The 19928-nt window shown below is 44.9% G+C and overlaps 1 protein-coding gene across 1 annotated transcript in view; it reads right to left on the reverse strand.

Moving 5' to 3' along the window:
* PRKCH (protein kinase C eta) overlaps positions 1-19928 on the reverse strand; it is a 233848-nt gene that overhangs the window by 80820 nt on the left and 133100 nt on the right. Inside the window, exons 7-9 of the mRNA XM_055436882.2 lie at positions 18854-18981; positions 15655-15798; positions 15300-15473 (exon numbers count right to left, since the gene is read on the reverse strand). Of these exons, the coding sequence (XP_055292857.1) occupies positions 15300-15473; positions 15655-15798; positions 18854-18981 (446 nt within the window). The remainder of the gene's footprint in view (positions 1-15299; positions 15474-15654; positions 15799-18853; positions 18982-19928) is intronic.

Raw genomic sequence — 19928 nt, forward strand, 5'->3', positions numbered from 1 at the left:
ACTCAACATTCAGAAAACTAAGATCATGGCATCCAGTCCCATCACTTCAAGGCAAATAGATGGGGAAACAATGGAAACAGTGAGAGAATTCATTTTTGTGGGCTCCAATATCACTGCTGATGGTGACTGCAGCCATGAAATTAAAAGATGCTTGCTCCTTGGAAGAAAAGTTATGACCAATCTAAACAGCATATTAAAATGCAGAGGCATTACTTTGCCAACAAAGATTTGTCTAGTCAAAGCTATGGTTTTTCCAGTAGTCACGTATGCATGTGAGAGTTGGACTATAAAGAAAGTTGAGCGCCGAAGAATTGATGCTTTTGAACTGTGGTGTTGGAGAAGACTCTTGAGAGTCCTTTGGACTGCAAGGAGATCCAACCAGTGCATCCTAATGAAGACCAGTCCTGGGTGTTCATTGGAAGGACTGATGTTGAAGCTGAAACTCCAATACTTTGGCCACCTGACGTGAAGAACTGACTCATTTGAAAAGACCTGGTGCTCGGAAAGATTGAGGGCAGGAGGAGAAGGAGGCGACAGAGGATGAGATGGTTGGAGGGCATCACCGAATCGATGGGCATGAGTTTGAGTGAACTCCAGGAGTTGGCGATGGACAGGGAGGCCTGGTGTGCTGCAGTCCGTGGGGTTGCAAAGAGTCAGACATGACTGAGCAACTGAACTGATACGGGTACTATGCTAGGAGGGTACTGATGACACAAATCTAATCTTCCATCTGGGTTACCATCTAATCTTAACACTGGGTTTTCTGTAAAGTTAACTATGTATTCCATTCCCCCAGACTCCAAATGGGTCAGAACTCTGGCCACTCCTCTCACTCTTTTACTCTAAAAAGTCCTACCAATTCCACCTCCAACGTGTTTCCCTGACTCCACTCTTGTGACGGCTGCCTTGGAGCAGAAAGGCTCTGCCGACCAGTAGTTCAATGGCCTTACCAGGGCTGCCCCGTCAGTCTCCTCTGCAGACAGCCACCTAAAGCCCTCCCCAAATGCAGATCTTAGGTTGTTCTCTGACTTCACATCCTCTGCCAGTTGCTTTCACCTCTGAAGAGTCTAAACTCTTCAGCACAGGATGTCTTCTTTCCTCCCCTGCAATCCTGCACCATCAAGTTATTTGGGGGCTCCTGGCCACATCATACAGTTTTAAGCCTCTGTGTCTTTGCATGGCTGTTATTTCCGTCTGGAAGACCCATCCCCCTTCTGTCGCTGTAGGGCTCCTATTCATCCTCAAAACCCAGCTCAGAATAGGCCCTCCCATGGAAGGTCCTCCCAACCTCCCCAAGGGCCAAGCTATGACTATCTTCTATCACACAGTGAGGAAATGTACCTGTTTAGGATAGGGTGATCCTTGACTGAAAGCAACCAGAGGACAGGTCCACATTTTATTTTCCTTATGCTTTCAGTCCCTAGCATATAATGTCCCTGACTCAGGAAACATTTCCTAAATTGAATTAAAAATGCAACATACATACAATATTACCATTCAGCATATCAACAGGTAATGTCTCTGCTGGCTAGGATCTACTTGTTTTATTTTTTTAATTGAAGCATAATTGCTTTACACTGCTGTGTCAAGTTTCTGCTGTACAGCAAAGTGAATCAGCCGTATACATATATAGATTCCCCCCTTTTTTATTTCCTTCCCATTTAGGTCACCACAGAGTGCTGAGTAGAGTCCCCTGTGCTATACACTAGGTTCTCATTAGTTATCTATTTTATAGATCAGTTCAGTTTAGTTCAGTCGCTCAGTCGTGTACGACTCTTTGCGACCCCATGAATCACAGCACACCAGGCCTCCCTGTCCATCACCAACTCAAACTCAAACTCACCTCCATCAAGTCGGTGATGCCATCCAGCCATCTCATTCTCTGTCCTCCCCTTCTCCTCCTGCCCCCAATCTCTCCCAGTCTTTTCCAGTGAGTCAACTCATCGCATGAGGTGGCCAAAGTATTAGAGCTTCAGCTTTAGCATCAGTCCTTCCAATGAACACCCAGGATTGATCTCCTTTAGAATGGACTGGTTGGATCTCCTTGCAGTCCAAGGGACTCTCAAGAGTCTTCTCCAGCACCACAGTTCAAAAGCATCAATTCTTCAGTGATCAGCTTTCTTCACAGTACAACTCTCACATCCATACATGACCACTGGAAAAACCATAGCCTTGACTAGATGGACCTTGGTTGGCAAAGTAATGTCTCTGCTTTTTAATATGCTATCTAGGTTGGTCATAACTTTCCTTCCAAGGAGTAAGCGTCTTTTAATTTCCTGGCTGCAATCAGCATCTGCAGTGGTTTTGAAGCCCCCCAAAATAAAGTCTGACACTGTTTCCACTGTTTCCCCATCTATTACATAGTGTATATATATCATTCTCAATCTTCCAATTCCTCCCACTCCCCTACTTTTCCCCTTATATTCATACATTTTTTCCTCTATATCTGCATCTCTATTTATGCTTTGCAAACAAGATCTTTACCATTTTTCTAGATTCCATATATGTGAATTAATATACAATATTTGTTTTTCTAACTTACTTCACTCTGTATGACAATCTCTAAATCCATCCACATCTCTGCAAATGACACAACTTTGGTCCTTTTATAGCTTAGTAATGTTCCACTGTATATATGAACCACATCTTCTTTTTCCATTCTTCTATTGATGGACATTTAGGTTGCTTTCATGTCCTGGCTATTGTAAATAGTGCTTCAGTAAACACTGGGGTACATAAATCTTTTTGAATTAAGGTTTTCTGTGGGTATATGCCAAGGAGTGGGATTGCTGGGTCATATGGTAATTCTATTTGTAGTTTAAGGAACCTCCATAGTGACCGTACCAACTTACATTCCCATCAACAGTGTAAGAGTGTTCCCTTTCCTCCACACCCTCTCCAGCATTTACTATTTGTACATTTTTTGATGACGGCCATTGTGACCAGTGTGAGATGATACCTCATTGCAGTTTTGATTTGCATTTCTTTAATAATTAGGGTGTTGAGCATCTTCTCATCTGTTTATTGGCCATCTAAATGTCTTTCTTGGGAGAAACATCTATTTAGGTCTTCTGCCCATTTGGGGGTTGAGTTATTTGTTTTGATATTGACCTGCATGAGCTGTCTATATATTTGGGGGATTAATCCTTTGTCAGTTGCTTCATTTGCAAATATTTTTCTCCCATTCTAAGGGTTGTTTTTTCATCTTGTTTATGGTTTCCTTTGCTGTGCAGAAGCTTTTAAGCTTAATTAAATTCCTTTTATTTTTGCTTTTATTTCCATTACTCTAGTAGGTAGGTCAAAAAAGATCTTGCTGTAATTTATATTAAAGAGTTTTTCTATGTGTTTTTCTAAGGGCTTTATAGTGTCTAGCCTTACATTTAAGTCTTTAATTCATTTTTAGGGTCTACTTTTAATATGTAGAGACCACACAGTTTTGCAGACAGCCGCTATGGTATCTGTATCTTAAGCTGAAATGATATTTCCATACATGGAAAACAAAAGAAAACAGCAAGTCTGTTTTCCCCTAGAGCACACTTGTATTGCTACCAGCACATTTTTTCTACACTGATTGGGAAATGTTTCTTAAAACTTTATGTCCGTCTGTAAATTCCAGTTATATGCAGCCCACAGAGGACAGGAATCTGACTCACAGATAGGAACCCCTTTAAGACCAGAGTGACGATGACGAATTTCATAAAATGTCACTCATTCAGTGCCTTGTTGGCAAAGCAGAAATATAATCATTAAATGCCAAAACATGAAAGCTGCACTATATGGACTGCTTGCTTTCTAACATAACCCATTTTAAATATATGCTCGCTGAGCTAATCTTTTGTTCCCTGGATGCCCCCCGCTCTGATAACTCTGCCCCATCACAACAGCTGGCAGCCTGCTAACTCCTGCTCACATTCAACAGACCCCTTATTTCCACCTCCTCTTCCCAGCTCAGGGCCCCAGTCCCCTCAAAGGCCACAGTGTAGCTGCTGATAGCTGTTAGCAGCCCCTAAACAGGAATTCTGTCTAAAAACTCAGGAAAAAAAAAAAGATAATATTTATGTTTTTATAAAGAAGATCTGACACATTGCTTTGACCTCTGTAGAGAGTAAATTGATCTAGCTTACTTGACTTTCCATATGTAGGCTGGACCACCAGATGCTCATATAAGGCAGGGGTTATCAACTGGTGAGATTTTCCCCCCAGGAACATCTGTTCATGTCTGGATACTTTTTTGGTTGTCATAATTAGGGATGTGCTATTGGCATTAGTGAATTGAGGCTGGGGATGCTCTCATCCTACAGCACACAGGATAGCCCCCACCCTCTCATAAAAAAGGATTATCCTGCCCCCAGTTAGCAGCGGGCAAATCTCATCACATTACATAAATAAGTGATTTAAATTTTATATAAAATTTTTAGTAAATTTAAATAAATTCATATATATATGTTATTGCTGTTGTTTAGTCATTCAGTCATTTCTGACTTTGTGACCCCATGAACTGTAGCCACCAGGCTCCTTTGTCCATGGTACTTCCCAGGTAAGAATACTGGAGTATCCGGTTGCGATTGTCATTCCCTTCCCCAGGGGATCTTCCTGACCCAGGGATTATATATATATATAAATTTTTTTTTTTTTACTGTAATGGTTGATTATTCATCAGTCATTTAATTCCTTGACATATCGACCTGCTGGTGAAGGTCAAGGCTGTGGAGATAAAGTTCTGAGCAACGTAGAGGGAACTTCCTGCTACAGATCTGACCCGAAGCCAAAGTAAAGAGGGACAAATTGAATTTATGAAAGTGAAAGTGTTAGTCGCTCAGTGTCCCACTCTTTGTGACCCCATGGACTGCAGCCTGCCAGGCTCTTCTATACATGGAATTCTCCTGGCAAGAATGCTGGAGTGGGTTGCCATTCCCTTCTCTAGGGGATCATCCTGACCCAGGGATTGAACCCAGGTCTCCTGCATTACAGGCAAATTCTTTACCAGCTGAGCCACCAGGGAAGCCCTTGATGAGTTTATGAGCAGGATCTCAATTCCGCAGGTTCCCAAAAGAGCAACCTGAACCAGTCTGTAGGTCCAGCTCCCTTTGCTGGTCGTGTCTAACTCATTTTGAACCACCTTTCACCACTGGTAGACATACACTAGCACAGAAGGTCTGGGCTAGTCATCGGCATGGGCTACTTTCCCACTTTGCAAGGAGATCTGAAATGAGGAGAGGAAGGACAAGAATGAAGGCACTTCCCATGGTCACAGGGTTGGGAATGCATGTAGGGAAGTGGGGAGGCGTTTTGCTGGAAGGGCTCTCCTCTTGTTTTGGTTGGGAATTAAACATTACATCATTTTAATGTTGAAAATATCATATACCATAAGGATGAAATTGAGTTTCTGGGAAGAGTTCCAAGACTCCCTTTGTAAGACCTAAGCAAGACATCACCACAGACCATCCTAAAGAAGTGGGTAGGAGTGAGCTCCAAATACAGCAAGCTCTTTTGCTGTGCAAATATACTGAAAGCTGGATGGCTGCACAGAAAGGAAACAGGAACTCTCTGGGTGGCCCTAAAGGGGAGACAGGGCCTGCCAAAGCCTCTGCTGGTGCAGTACGGAGGGTCTCTGGTGAGAGGTGCCAAGGTACTCTCTGGCTTCAGAAGGCAGGAAAAGAAACCCTGCACAGCAGCAGTCAGTCCTGAAGGCATGGATATGGGGGTGGGGGCAGGGAATGTTGTCCCTGCAGCCTCCTATGGGGCTTCAGGGAAGAGATCAGTCTTCCCAGCAGCAGGAGGGGAACTCTGTTCCAACAGCAATGGTGAGCGCAGCAAGTAAGCTGAGCTGCTGCTTAGCCATGACACCTCCTGCTTTGGACCCCAAGCCCGTTGCCCTCCCTGCCCCCAGGAATCTCCATCAGGTCTTCAATTCCCTGCACCAGATGGGAATGCACAAGCAAATACAGCTTCAAGACACTTCTCCTGGACTCTCCTGTAATCAGATGGCTGCTCTGAGCCTGCCCTAAAAGTAATCCCAGAAATTCAACCATAACCAGCCCACCACAGAGGGGTGACTCTCTGCTATGGGCCTGCTACTTAAGTCCCAAATTCCCCAGAAGGACACCGGCTCCATGAGGGAAGGGGCTCCCTCCTGCTTTGTCCACTGCTGTGTCCTCAGGGCTCAGAGCCGGGCCTACACCCTGGAGGAACTCTGTGCACATTTGCGGAATGAACAACAAATCTTCATTTTGTCTGATCTTCACCAACTGGTGAACGAGTCTCTGAAATCTCAGGTTGGCAAAGTTTATACTGACAGACAGGGCTGACTTTGTTTTGCGAGGCCCTTGACCTGGAGCCTGAGAAGAGATGGACATAGCTGTGTTCTGACCAGTGATGAAGTAATTATGGAAAAAGCAAGTATTTCAAAACTAGAAGACATTAGAGTCTATGGTTTCCACCTAGTGCAGTTGGGTTTCTAGACTGCATGATTCTGGGGGGGGCTTGCTCCAGCCACCCACAGATGTCGCCTTAGATCTTGGCCCCAAGGTCCTACTTGGTCCTGACAAAGGCCAACCCACTTTCCCAGGGAAATACTCGCAGGGTGCTAGTTGGACTGTTAGTCTTATATTCTGGTTGCCCTTCTGAGGAAAGACTGACCCGGAGGTAAAAATGTCCCCCAGATCAGAGCTCCTTTGCAGCTACCTTTCCTTTTGTAGCAGGAAGTAAATACAGTCCTTATACCATCTATGCCACGTATGTGACTCTCCTCTTGCCAGCGAGACTGAGCACTGCAAACACTGTTTCTTTCCTTTGCCCTCCATCAGTGTGATTCCGGACTGGCTGACTTGTCACTAAACTATTTGGCAGAAAGCCCATCACGTTCTCATGCCTGGAGCCACTCCCGGCACTTCCAGCCCAGAGCTTTAGAACAGGGCCCCGCTGAGGTCTGAGCATCCATAGTTTGGCAGGTTCCCAGGCATGGTTAGGGAAAACCGTAACTAACACTCCCTACCACAGAGCTTCGCCGGTCATCAGACACACAGGGGCCGAGTCTGACCCTGGCAAGTCTCGGCCAAGTCAAAGGAAATGACACACAATCCGTGAACCGCCTTCCACACACTGGAGGTGGGGGGTCCAGGCCATCTCCAGGTCATCACCGTGGGTGACAGCTAGTGACAAGGCCAGTTGCAGCTGAATAACCTCAAAAGGAAACACATGCCAACCCTTTCAAGCCCTTTGGTCACACCAAGTGTTCTGGCATCCTCCCCGAGCAGAGACAGCCAAAGGAACAGCAAGAACTCTGGGTTCTCCTATTTCTCATTCATTTTCACGACCCTACTGAGTCAAAGATAGTCGGGAATCTGGGAAGCCTCTGGGGACAGAAGCAAAGGTCCTAAATCAGCCCCCGCTCCCCCGCTAGAAATTCAGAGCCCAGAGACGGCCCATGTGCATTCTGTCCCCAGCGGTAACGTGATTAATGTCAGGAACATCCCCAACTGTGAAACACCACGTTCTGGCTTGTTTTTTATTTTGATCTGAGCCAAAGGCAAACTATACCAAGTGACCCATAAGCAGACCACATTGTGTTTATGGCACTCAATGCTCAGTGGAAGGAGGAAGCAGGTTAAGAAGAAATGGCCTTTCCTTAGGAGTTTTATAAAAGGCCACAAAACGCTATGCTGTGAAAACCTGCCTTTATTCCTGCCTGATAACAGGCAGGGGACCTTCCTGAAGACAAGGGTGCTATTAGCTCAGCCAGGATGAGAACCCAGAGCTCGCCTATGGAAGGCTGCAGGGCAGTCCCCTCCTGACGAGATTCCAAAAGATGCACTCCAGGGCGACAGAATGATTCTGCTGCCCATCCCTCCTGTCTGTGTGTCTCTTTGACACGTACACCCCTCTGCTAATGTTTAACATACTGACAGAGAAAATAACTCAAAGACTGTTCCCCTGCACCCCTGTTGCTGGGTGATCTTCAGACATATTTTAAGTGTGACTTATGTGCACTGAAATCAGTTTGCACCGGTTAGGTAAGCTGACAGCACTTGGGTCACAAAATTCCTAGCCACCCTACCCTTCAAAGGCAGGGTTTCTCCTTAATTGATGGACACTGAGGTGTGGCTTCTTAGGGAAAGCGATGGCCCCCCGCCAAGAACTCCAGGTGCACTGCTTTGTGAGCAACCCCCCGCAGGTGACACCTGACGACACCCCATCAGTAGGGAGGTGAGAGCCCGGGCTTCTGTCCCTGTAAAAGGAGGTTCTGTGTAATGCCTCCCCCACCCAGGGCAGCAGATCGCCAACGCACAAATGGGATCATGGCTCCATTGCGGCCTGGGCACCAGGCACAGTGTGTTCTATGTTTTCCAAACGGAAACCTTTGCTCTAACAAACTGGGTCTCTGAACAAAGGCTAAAGCATCTGACCAGTGTTTACTCTGCCGCTCCCCCTCCTGCTACCGCTGCCTCTTTGTTCCTCCTGGTCTCGGCCCTCAGCTTTCAGCCAGGCTCCAGGAGTGCCAAGGAGCGCCCGGGGAGCTGGGGGTGGGGAGACCCGGATTCCAGGCCATAAATGCCAGCAGGCTCAGCTGCCGACACAACAGTCCCCATTAAGATGAAAGGAGTGTGAAGTGAATTTAACCTGAAAGGGTGGGAAAGGCAGTGTACCCCAGGCCAGCAGCCGGGACCTGGGCCCTCCTGGCTTCAGGAGGCCTCACTTTCCCCACCCCATCCACAAAGAAACAGAAGCATGTTGCAGGAACTGGCAAACAGAATAAAGAAGAAAAAGATCATCCATAATTCCACTACCTTCATAAGAGTCCCTGATAGTTTACTGGCATCATTTCCTTTCTGGGCTTTTTTTTTTTTTTTGGAGGAGGGGACAGGTTTGCCAAATTGCTCTCCCAGGAGGAACCTGAAATGGATTCACACTGCTCATTATCATAAATTCTGTACTATTTCCTGGCCTCCCATCTCTGGTCCCACCATTTACTCTGTTTAATTTTGGGCAAGTAATTTAGCTCCTCCTTCACTTTATCACTCAGCAAAATAAAGATAATAACTGGACCCATCTTCTAGGACTAATGTAAGAATTGTATGGAATAAATCATATATGTTAGATGTTTCTGAAAGTAACACAATCTTTTAACTACTTAATATTCAATCATATCTCTACTGGCCAAATACCTTCATCAAGCAGTACATTTTTAAAGTAGATTCCTATTGCTGAAGACTGAGGTTGTTTCCAGTATCTTCCTAGTATAAATTATGCACTGAAAATTAAACATATTTATGCATAACATTTTATTCTTTATGTTGCTTTCTTTGGCTAGGTTATCAGAAATAAAATCAACAGATCCAAGAGTATAAGCATTGATCCAGACTGTAAGCCATGATCCAGATTAACAAATTATTCACAAACTATTAGAATTTACTTTCAGATAATGCTTTCAGAAATTTATGAGAATGCCAATGGAATGATGTACTTGCAAGTAATATGTATTATGATAAAAAAAAATCTGGGGCAATAATTCATGGGCCCATAATTCTAGGTAGCAAATTTGATAAATTATCTAATATTTGAAATTTGCTTATCTTTTTGTTCTGACCAAGAACAAAAAGAGCTCCCAAATCCCTATTTTGTGAGTGTTTGTCGTCACCGTCATGTAGGGTCTGTGCTGGCCCCTGGGAGTCCCAGGACATGTTTTGGTGTGGGGAAGGAGGCAGTCATCACAACACACAGTTGGTTCACTTTTGAACCATGTCATGCATGTGGCAAGAGCGTGTCTGCCTTCTCGCCTTTGGTCCTCACAGCAATCCTGCTTTCATCTCCACCACGAGAACTCTAAGGCTCAAAGGAATTTTAAGGGAGTTGCAAGCCATTGAGACAGAGGAAAAAGAGAGTTGGAAGGACTCAGCTTCCTTTTCCAAGGGCAAGGCTGCTGCCATATCAACAGGTTGGAGGGGAGCCAGTGCAGACAAGAGGGGCTGAAGCAGATGCTGAATCAACAACCTCAATGTTGTACAAGATACCAAGTGGATGGAGCCGGACTCTAGAGTCAGCCTGACCCAGAGATGAACCTTGTTTCCACCACTCAGCTCAAGGGAGCCTTAGCAAGCTGCTTCCTTTCTCCTGGGCCTCAGAGACACTCATTTCTGCAGGCCTGGACAGTGAGAGAAGCGCTGTTTCTACCAGCATCTTCACAATGAAGTGACACATTGCAAATGCTGGGGAGTGGCTCCCACGCCTCACCTCGGGTCCCTTCTAAATTCTGCAGGGGCTACTGTTACAGTTTTTGCGTGACACACTGATCAGCATCTTCTTTTAAGATGAAAGGGCCTGCCAAACCCAGTTGCTGAAAAGTAGTCATTTACCTGCTGTAATTTCTCATAGTAACTGGCATTTTCTGTTCTTTATACTTAGCTTTTCAATAGCAAACGGGGATAGTGACCGAGGACTTCTGACAGATGGACTGATGCAGAGAGAAAATGACATGCATATGTAGAGTCTGATACCTTGCAAATCCTAGAGATGGCTTAAACTATAGCAATATGAAAACTGCATATCTTTATCTCAGCATAAGAAAAATGCACTTGATTCTTTTAAGCTGTTCCTACCACTTTATCATCCAGACTTAGGGGAGGGGAAAATTACCTTTATCCTTTGCTTTGGAGACATCTACTGCAACACACAAATTTTAAACCCCAAAGTCAGCTCCTCTCTGGTGCAGAAATAAAAATCACCTTGTGGTAACGACTGCCACCGTGTGGCCATATATGAAACTGTCACTAAAAATAGATGGTCAATGTTAATCAAGGCTTCACCAGCTTCAGTCTATAAGGTCACAAATAGTCACACACAACTGAACACGTATGATACATACATACATCAGCTGAACACTGTGGAAATCACATGAAGACACTGATATCTAGGGATATTTTACAGTTCACATTTTCCTGGAAAATTCTGCATTGTATATTCTATATTTATGGACCTTCCAATCTGTTTCAGGTTAATTTCTTTTCTACTACAACACCACCTAATTGTTCGTAAGACCTCAGATTGCTTCTATAGGGTCGTGGGGATTTCCTTGGGTAGGTAAAAGCCCCCTGGAGTTGGGCAGGAGACACTACTTTATTTGTTCATTAGAATAACTTGAAGTGGCCACTGCATGACCATGTCAGTCAGCTGTCTGACTCAAAGATTATCACCAGTTAGTATCATCCAACCCAATGTCACAGAAAACCATTGGCTCTTTTGTGCAGCCCTGAATGTAGTCCTGTCCGGCTCATGAAATGAGGAGGAGCTGAGCTTGAAGCCCAAGTGGACAACCAGTGCTACCCACCAGTCTTGCCTTCTTCACAAGGGTGTTCTGAAACCCAGAACTGTCACCCAACTTTTCTCTGAGAGAACAGCTGGATGAGGACCAGCAAAAGACTTTAGGTGGACGAAGCACAGAGTGTGGGAAATAACGTTTTGAGGTTACTCCGGGTAGCAATGGAGGATGGGCAGAACTGAGCTCTGATGGAACCGTGGACCCAGAAATGGGAAGCAGAGAATCAGGGGCATGGTGGCAGGGGCAGAGTGGGCTCAAAGACTCCTGCAGCCACTGAGGACTATGATGAAGAGGGTGTGGCCTCGAGGGGCCCAGACTATGAGAGGCAAGAGGAAGGAATGCAAGGGAAACTGCAGCCCAAGAAGCTATTAGTTGGACCCCGAGGTGCTTGGACAGCACGGGAGTGCACGCCACGCATCCCCTTTCACCTGTCCTTCTGCCTCCTGGCTTCCCTGCTCCATCCATTCTCCACGCTGCCTGTGTGCCTTTGCCAACACAAGGGGCCCTTACACATATGCAATGCTCAGCCTCACTTACTGTTGGAGAAATTCCAGTCAGAACCAAAGTCACCTTTTAAAAAAAATCTCTCCAGCCATCAAAATGATAGGCAGTGTCATAACAGGAGAGGAGGGGAAATAGACCTTCTCAAATGTGGTTTGGGAGTGTGAATTTAGAAATACGGCCAGCAAGTGGAAAGAGCTTGGGCTCAGCACTCAGACTGCCCGGCTTTAAAACCTCTGCCACTTGGAAGCTAAATTTCTTTCTGCCTCAGTTTGCTCATTTGTAAAATGGGATTGATGTTAACAGAACTTACTTCACAGGATTACCATAAAGATTGATAATACACATAAGGCACTTAGAACAGTGCCTGGTATATAAGTGATAAAGTCTTAGCTATTTTCAGCCATGATAGGGAAGAAGGCCCGCTAGACTCCATCAGAACCATAAATCCATCCATTTTTGACCAAGCAATACCACTTCCAATAGTGTCCCATATAGAAATCATAACACAGGTACATAAGATAAAAGTACAAGGGACACACTGTACATTTGATTGAAATAAAAGTTACATATAACCTATGTATATACCAATAGGAAATAGGTTAAATAATTTGTATTATGTTCTTAAAATGGAATACTATGCAGCCATTATAAATGAGGCAATCAGGTATATACAAATATGAGACAATCTCAAGATATAGTATGTTTTTTTTCAGAAAAATAAGGTGAATGGGGATGCAACGTACAATGTGGTGACTATAGTTAATGATATGGTATTGAATATATGAACGTTGCTGAAAGTATTTCTTAAAGGTTCTCAACACAAGAAAAAAATTCCTTAACTGGGCTGATAGATGCTGACTGGACTTAGTTGTGGTGCTCATTTGACTACATATGCAAATATAAAATCATTTTCTGTACACCGAAAACAATGTTAAATGTCAATTATACTTCATTTTTTTAATATGCAAATTTTTAAAAGGTTTAAGTTTTGCAGGATGTATTACAGAGATTTACTCTCTTAATAAAACCATTTTGGGTTTTTTCCTTAAGAAGACAGGGGTGGGGGGGACTTCCCTAGTGGTCCAGTGGTTAAGAATCTGTCTTCCAATGCAGGTGACACAGGTTCGATCCCTGGTTGGGGAACTAAGATCTCACACACTTCAGGGCAACTAAGCCTGAGCGCCGCAGTTACTGAGCACACGTGCCTCTACTAGAGAGAAGCCCACGTGCTGGAATGAAGAGTCTGTGTGCCACAACCAAGACCCAAGATGGTCAAAAATAAACAAACATTTTTCAAAAGGAGAGTACAGAATGGTGTGCAAATATATACCACCATTTGTTTTTTTTTTAAATAAATACGGATGCATATATGCTGTGTACATGTATGCTTTTGTGTACAAACAATTCTCTGAAAGGCTATACATGAGACTCCTAATAATAGTTTCAATCAAAGAAAGGAGATGAACACTTGGAGAATGCTTATATTACCCACTGCATACAAAAAAATTGCTTTTTAAAAAATAGTTTAAATCTGCAATCTGGTACGTCATTCTGCTTAAATGTCTTTCATTCATTCTTAGGGCTGAAATACGAGCTCTTTTAGCAGAGCCTTCACGGCTCTCACAGCCTGGTCCTGGCCTGGCCCACTTCTCCAGTGCCAGTTCTTAGCAGGCCCCTTCTCAAACTCTCATTTCGTGCTTGTGGGCTTTATTCACCCTCCTTGTTCCTGTTTACTGGTGGTGGTTTAGTTGCTAGGTCATGTCCAACTCTTGCGACAGCATGGACTGTAGCCCTCCAGGCTCCTCTGTCTGTGGGATTTTCCAGGGAAGAATTCTGGAGTGGGTTGCCATTTTCTTCTCTAGGGGATCTTCCTGACCCAGGGACCGAACCTGCGTCTCCTGTTTAGGAGGCGGATTCTTTATTGACTGAGCTACCATAGAAGACCTGTTTACTGGTAGACCCACCCAGAGCTGTTAACCGTGTACAACATGCTCCCTTTCACTCTCTCTGCCTGATTAATTCTATCTGGTCCTTCTGGTTCCAGTGTAGCTGTCACTTTCCCTAGAAATGCTCTGCAGCATCCCTGGACCAGGTCTGATGCCCCTGTCCCCCTCCTACCATGGCCTTTACATCCCTGATGGTGGCAGAGACAAGGGATGTGTCCTGAATTCTCTTTCAGAATGCCTTTGAGAAGCAAGAAGATCGGGAAATAACTGCCAGACCCTCCCAATGCCTTCATAGGAGCCCTCTTCCCTCTCCATTGACAGCAGAAGCCCAGTCCTGAGTCCAGTCTAACTGGGCTGCAGAACGCCCCGCCTCAGGGATAAGTCAAGGTGGATGGGAGCCCATTGTGACAAAGCAGCTTATCTCAGCTAGCTATTCGCTCTTCCAGCCTCCTCTGCAGCTCAGGATGAGCCTATAACTCAAGTCTAGGAAAGATTTTTCTATCCCTGATAAGAGGAAAGTGCATGAAGCCCTTCTACCTCTGTTCCCTGTGCTTCCTGCTTTAGATGCTGTCATGTGATGTGTGATGGTTAGTGCTGTGATCTTAGGGCAAGGACCTTGAGACCTCAAGGGGAAGAGATGCCTAATGACACTAAGCATCTCATACAATCCTAACAGTGCTACCATCAGACTTATCAATAAAAAAGTCTCTACTATGAACTAAACTCATCCTTTCTGTTCATTGTGTAAACCACTATAAGTCATATGTTCTGATAACCGCAGCCAAAACCATTCCTAATTGCACCCTATGATGAAAGTGAAATCACTCAGTCATGTCCCACTCTTTACGACCCCATGGGCTGTAGCCTACCAGGCTCCTCCATCCATGGGATTTTCCAGGCAAGGGTGCTGGAGTGGGTTGCCATTTCCTTCTCCAGGGGATCTTCCTGACCCAGGGATTGAACCCAGGTCTCCTGCATTGCAGGTAGATGCTTTACTGTCTGAGCCACCAGGAAAGTTCACACCCCATGATGGGGTAGACAGAATCCCAGGATCAGTCCACAGAATCAAGCAAAGGGTCCTTGACTGAGGCCAGAAGCAAGGCCTTGGGACATTACAAATCAAGGTGCCCTCTTTGGGCCTATCCTGATCTGAACTCTTTTCCCTGGGTCAGAAACAGTTTAGTATTTAGCAGAGGAGAAGGTCAAAGTCACCAGGATAAGCAGCCCATGATGTTTTCTGTCTTCTTGGATTTCTGTAACTTTCACTCTGCTAGAGAAGACTTATGTACAAAGACATTTTCAATCTTAGGACACACAACCCTCAAAGTGATCCTTCTCCAGGACAGCATGAAAGGAAGCGGTTAGTTCACTGGTTCTGGTCATCAGAAGCCACTGGGTATTTCAAATGACCCTGCCTTGGGAGTCTCCACGAACCCCCAGTTTCTGATCTGCTACTTTATGAAAGCTTCGACATATGGCAGCCTCAGCTTCTGAAGAAGGGAGGCGGCGGGATGGAGAATGGGAGTCATACTCACGGGGGTCTGGAAGCAGCAGAAGAGCTGAGTGAGGAAGGGGTGACTGCGGGCCAGGGCCAGGATCCTTTTCTCCGTCATGGTGCACTCCACGTCATCGTCCTGCAGGATCACGTCCTTCTTTAGCACCTTCACAGCATAGAGGTCTCCTGTTTCTTTTACTCTTGCCAGCATCACCTATGGCAAAGCAGCAGGAAGGAGCGTGAGCAGAACTCCTGCAGCTCTTAGGGTATGGCCTTGCCCGGGGCAGAAGGCCGATGGCAGGTGGGAAACAGGCAAGTGGATACATTCCTGCCCATACAAACAACCTCCATGGAGCAGGCTTCCTTTAACCCAAACAGCTGAAGCCAAGACTCACCTTTCCAAAGCTGCCCTTCCCCAACACTCGGATGAACTCAAAGTTGTCGATCCCAAGTCGGTTGGAGGAATTTACCCCAATGCCATTTCCTTCTTTGGTGCTCTCCTTTCCCTGTCGTCTTAGGGTTGATCTAGAAACAAGCTTCTGCAAAGAAGAAATACATGGAATCAGAAATCCCAGTGGAACTTGAAGCAGTTACAGATGGAGAAGACCTTACTTGCAGCTTCACCCCTCAATATAGGACATGGGGAGAGGTTAATACCACTTGACATGTGATCAGGTTCTGCCACTCAAACCTGCTTCAGCATAAACTCCTGACCTGTGCTTACTATATTTGGGTAAGAATCATTTAAAAATACATCTAAGCCACTGAGTTTCAGTTTGTGCTTAAATGGCAGTATACAGAAACACTGTCTCAGCCTGGTCCACCTGGTTGCTTTCTACAGGTGACCACATTCTAAGAGCGCCATCTGCTGTCCATGTCCTACAAGTAGCAGATTTCACAACTGCTCAGAAAATCAAGTACCACCCACATCAAAATGTAAATAAAAGAAGCAAGGTTATAATATACATTTTAAATTATAGATGAGAAATGAAAATTAATGTAAATATTGGAATAATGAGCAAATATATGAAGGATAATATCGACAATACCTATAATCTCATCAGCCTTCTTCAACAAAATATAAAAACATCAATATACACACATCTATCTTTACGCTTGATTAATTTTTAAAAAGACAATGAAATTGTTGTTTCATAACACTAACTATAATAACATATTATGTTAATTTCATGCTATTAACTTATTATCCACAGTTCTAAATGTACTTCAAGAACATGAGTTTTTAAAAGCTGTCCAATAATTCATTTTATGGATATATCACAATTGATTCAATAACTCCCCTGATACTGGACATACAGATTATCCCCATTTTTCTCTATATAGATAACACTCAGTGATCATACTTGCATGCAAAAATCTTTATATCAGGGTGATAAGGAGTCTGGGCTCTCAAGCAGGCTGCCTGGGTTCAAATCACAGCTCTGCAACCCAACCCTGTGACCGTGGACCAGTCACCTACCTCGCTGTACTTCAGTTTCCACTCCTAACAAAGGGGACGTTATAGCAGCTGCCACGGGGATCGTTATGAGGAGTAAATGAATAACTGCACCTAAAGCTCTTAGATCAGTGCCTGGCACATTCAATAAACCTAAGCTGTATTGTCATCATTATCAACAAGATCATCATTAGTATCATCTATTCAGATAACTTTCCAAAAAGGGAACTCTTTGAACCAAGGATTTAAGTTTGAAGACTTCTGAAGCATGGTCAACTTGCCCTCCAGAAAGGATAACTGCCTATACAATGAGAGCTCCTAACCCACCAGGTGGAACCAGAAGAACTCTTTAGGGAGTTCTCCAGCCCCATCCTGCAGAGGACGCCACCTACAGACAAGGCGACGGTGCAGATGTCCATCTTGGGGTATTTATAAGACAAGCAGACCAGAAGAGACAAGAGACCAGAAGTCTAACATCTTGGAGCATTTGACCTATTAAAAAACAGCTAATTTAGGGCAACTTCTAAGCAATGTGTGCAATAAACAGCTGGGCAACAGTCTGAAACTGCAAGGATTGTATTTCCTCAAACGAGTGAAACAGTGATTGAAGATACAAAATGGATCATTTTTAAAAATCCAATTGTTTTAATAGTTTCTCCTCATAAATTTTTCAAAGACAGAAAAATGTTACCAGCTTGAACTTCACTTCCTCCACCTAAATCCTTCCCCTGGTTGGGCTGGCCCTGGCCAGAAAACTTCAAGCCAGTGTTTCTGGGCAGGCTAAAAGCCTTAACCTGACACTCTTCAGGCACAGCAGTCTGCGTGCATGCATGCTAAGTCACTTCAGTCACGTCTGACTCTGCAACCCTAAGGACTGTAGCCCGTTAGGCTCCTCTGTCCATGGGATTCTCCAGGCAAGAATATTGGAGTAGGTTGCCATGTCCTCCTCCAGGGGATATTCCCAACCCATGAATTGAACCTGCTTCTCTTACAACTCCTGCGTTAGGAGGTGGGTTCTTTACCACTAGCACCATCTGGGCTTCCTTGGTAGCTCAGATGGTAAAGAATCTACCTCCCAATGCAGGGGACAACCCCTAGGTCAGGAAGATTCCCCGGAGAAGGAATGGCAATCCACTCCAGTATTCTTGCCTGGGAAATCCCATGGACAGAGGTGCCTGGTGTGCTATAGTCCAGGGGGCTGCAAAGAGTTGGACACGACTGAGCCACTTTCACTTTCCTTTTCCTCAAATCAAGAAACACAATGTCAGTCCAAGGCCCTGATCTACCAGGTGGGGCCCTCTACCTGGTAGAGGTGGTTAGTGAAAAAAAAGGAAACGGGGTGGTTAGTGATGACATTTTTTGGACAACCAAGCACCTGACAGTGATTGCACTTCCCTTCCTAAGTATCCAAAGATATTTGCCAGTTCAGTCTAGAATTTTCCTGAACCGGACATCAAGCTACACATTTTAGAAGCCACAGCTATAGCCATGGATCATTCCCCAGCTCTCGGCAGACCCCAACTAGCAAGGCAGCAATAGGATGTGGCTGAAGCTCTAATGGACCAGGGGACGGTATGGGTCACTCAGGGAGGGGACAAGACAAAACGTACACAGCAACAGACCCGCTCCACCCACCCCCAAGAGCCCAGAGGAAGGAACTCCTGTCTGTGGCTGGACCAGAGATAAATTCACAGTCCATAAACAAAAACTTCACACTCTGGATTCCAGGACTGTGGAGAATGTCAGCTCTTCAAGTTCAACTCCTTCAGAGAGGAGGAAGCAGAAGCCCACAGTTACTGGTCAACTGTACCGCCAGGGACCCCACCCTAGCCTGGAACCCAGGCCCCTGGATTCCAGGCTTTTCACCAGACCACAATGACAGGAAGCTGATTTATGAAAAAAAAAAAAAAAAAAGATCCTTTTTCTGCTTAATGCAATATCTGCACACTCACTATTTGTTGTTACATAACTGTATATAGAATCTTATTTGTAGAAGAAAATGCTCTTTAAAAATGCAATAAACCCGTTTACTGTATTTGCTGAGACTAGGACTTGGATTACGCCACACACGACACGAGGACTCACCACATCTGGGAACAATGTCCAGATTATAATATGGGAAAACAGTAAAGGCTCACCGAGGTTGGAGAAATATTTCCGGGTTGGAGGCCCATTCCCGCCAGAGTCTTGGCCAGCTCCACTGCGTTTACACCGCAGTTAGGGGCCACGTTCGCCTGACATCGAATGTGTACATTCATTTTACATACTGGAGGGAAGAGGAGAAAGGAATTCACATTCAGAAAAGAGCCACATCAACATGAGATGTAAAACAGAACCCTGATGACCTGAAAGATTGTGATTGGGCAACTGCACAGGCTGAACAATGCCATCTGCTCTTAAAATTCAACTGACACAAATGATGATCCCTGACGGGGGAGCCTGGTGGGCAGCCGTCTATGGGGTCGCACAGAGTCGGGCACGACTGAAGTGACTTAGCAGCAGCAGCAGCAGAGTGTAAGTAAATCCCTGACTTTCTCTATTTCTGTTTTGTGCAAAAGAGAAAGCCTAGCATACTGAAGAATAATAATTTCAAATACCCTTTTTTTTCTTCACCGCGACTTGATGAAAGACATTCAACTACGTTACATTTTAACAATCATCACCGATTTCCCAGCACGATTCAACACAGATTAAAATGTTCATCAGAGTGACAGCTCAGTCAACTGAGTAACAAGGAAACATGCCAAGTGACTTTATACCTTGTACCTCTCAAAAAAAGGTAGCGATCGCAAAGCCATGTGTAGATGGCTGTTTGAACAGTGAAATGGTGAGTCTGAGAGAAAAACCTCTAAGAACAGCCTTCTTTCTGAGCACTGTCTTTGGGTGGCCCTCACTGCACAGAACCCGGCATCCTGTGTGGCTGCGTTTCTCAGGGCTTGCAGCCTGTGGCTTCATGGGTGACAAAAAGCAATTGTTTTAAAGGTCAAAGTAAGGGGCAGTTGGAAGAGCAGAGCGAAGCAAGCTAAGCTCCTGGCGCACAGGAAGCTGACTTGGGATGATGAAAAACCTGCTGTTTAATCAGCACAAGGTTCTGCTATGATTTCTTGACCTGGTTCTGCAGAGGGGAGGCAGAAATGAAGCAGCATAATACATGTTTTGGGTGTGTCAGCCCATCTTTGGAAGGATGCACAGATCCAGATCTTGTGGGGGCTA

The sequence above is a fragment of the Moschus berezovskii genome, chromosome 9 (genome assembly GCF_049115385.1).
Source record: "Moschus berezovskii isolate FMDL1 chromosome 9, NW_MosBer_1.0, whole genome shotgun sequence".
Lineage (NCBI taxonomy): Eukaryota > Metazoa > Chordata > Mammalia > Artiodactyla > Moschidae > Moschus > Moschus berezovskii.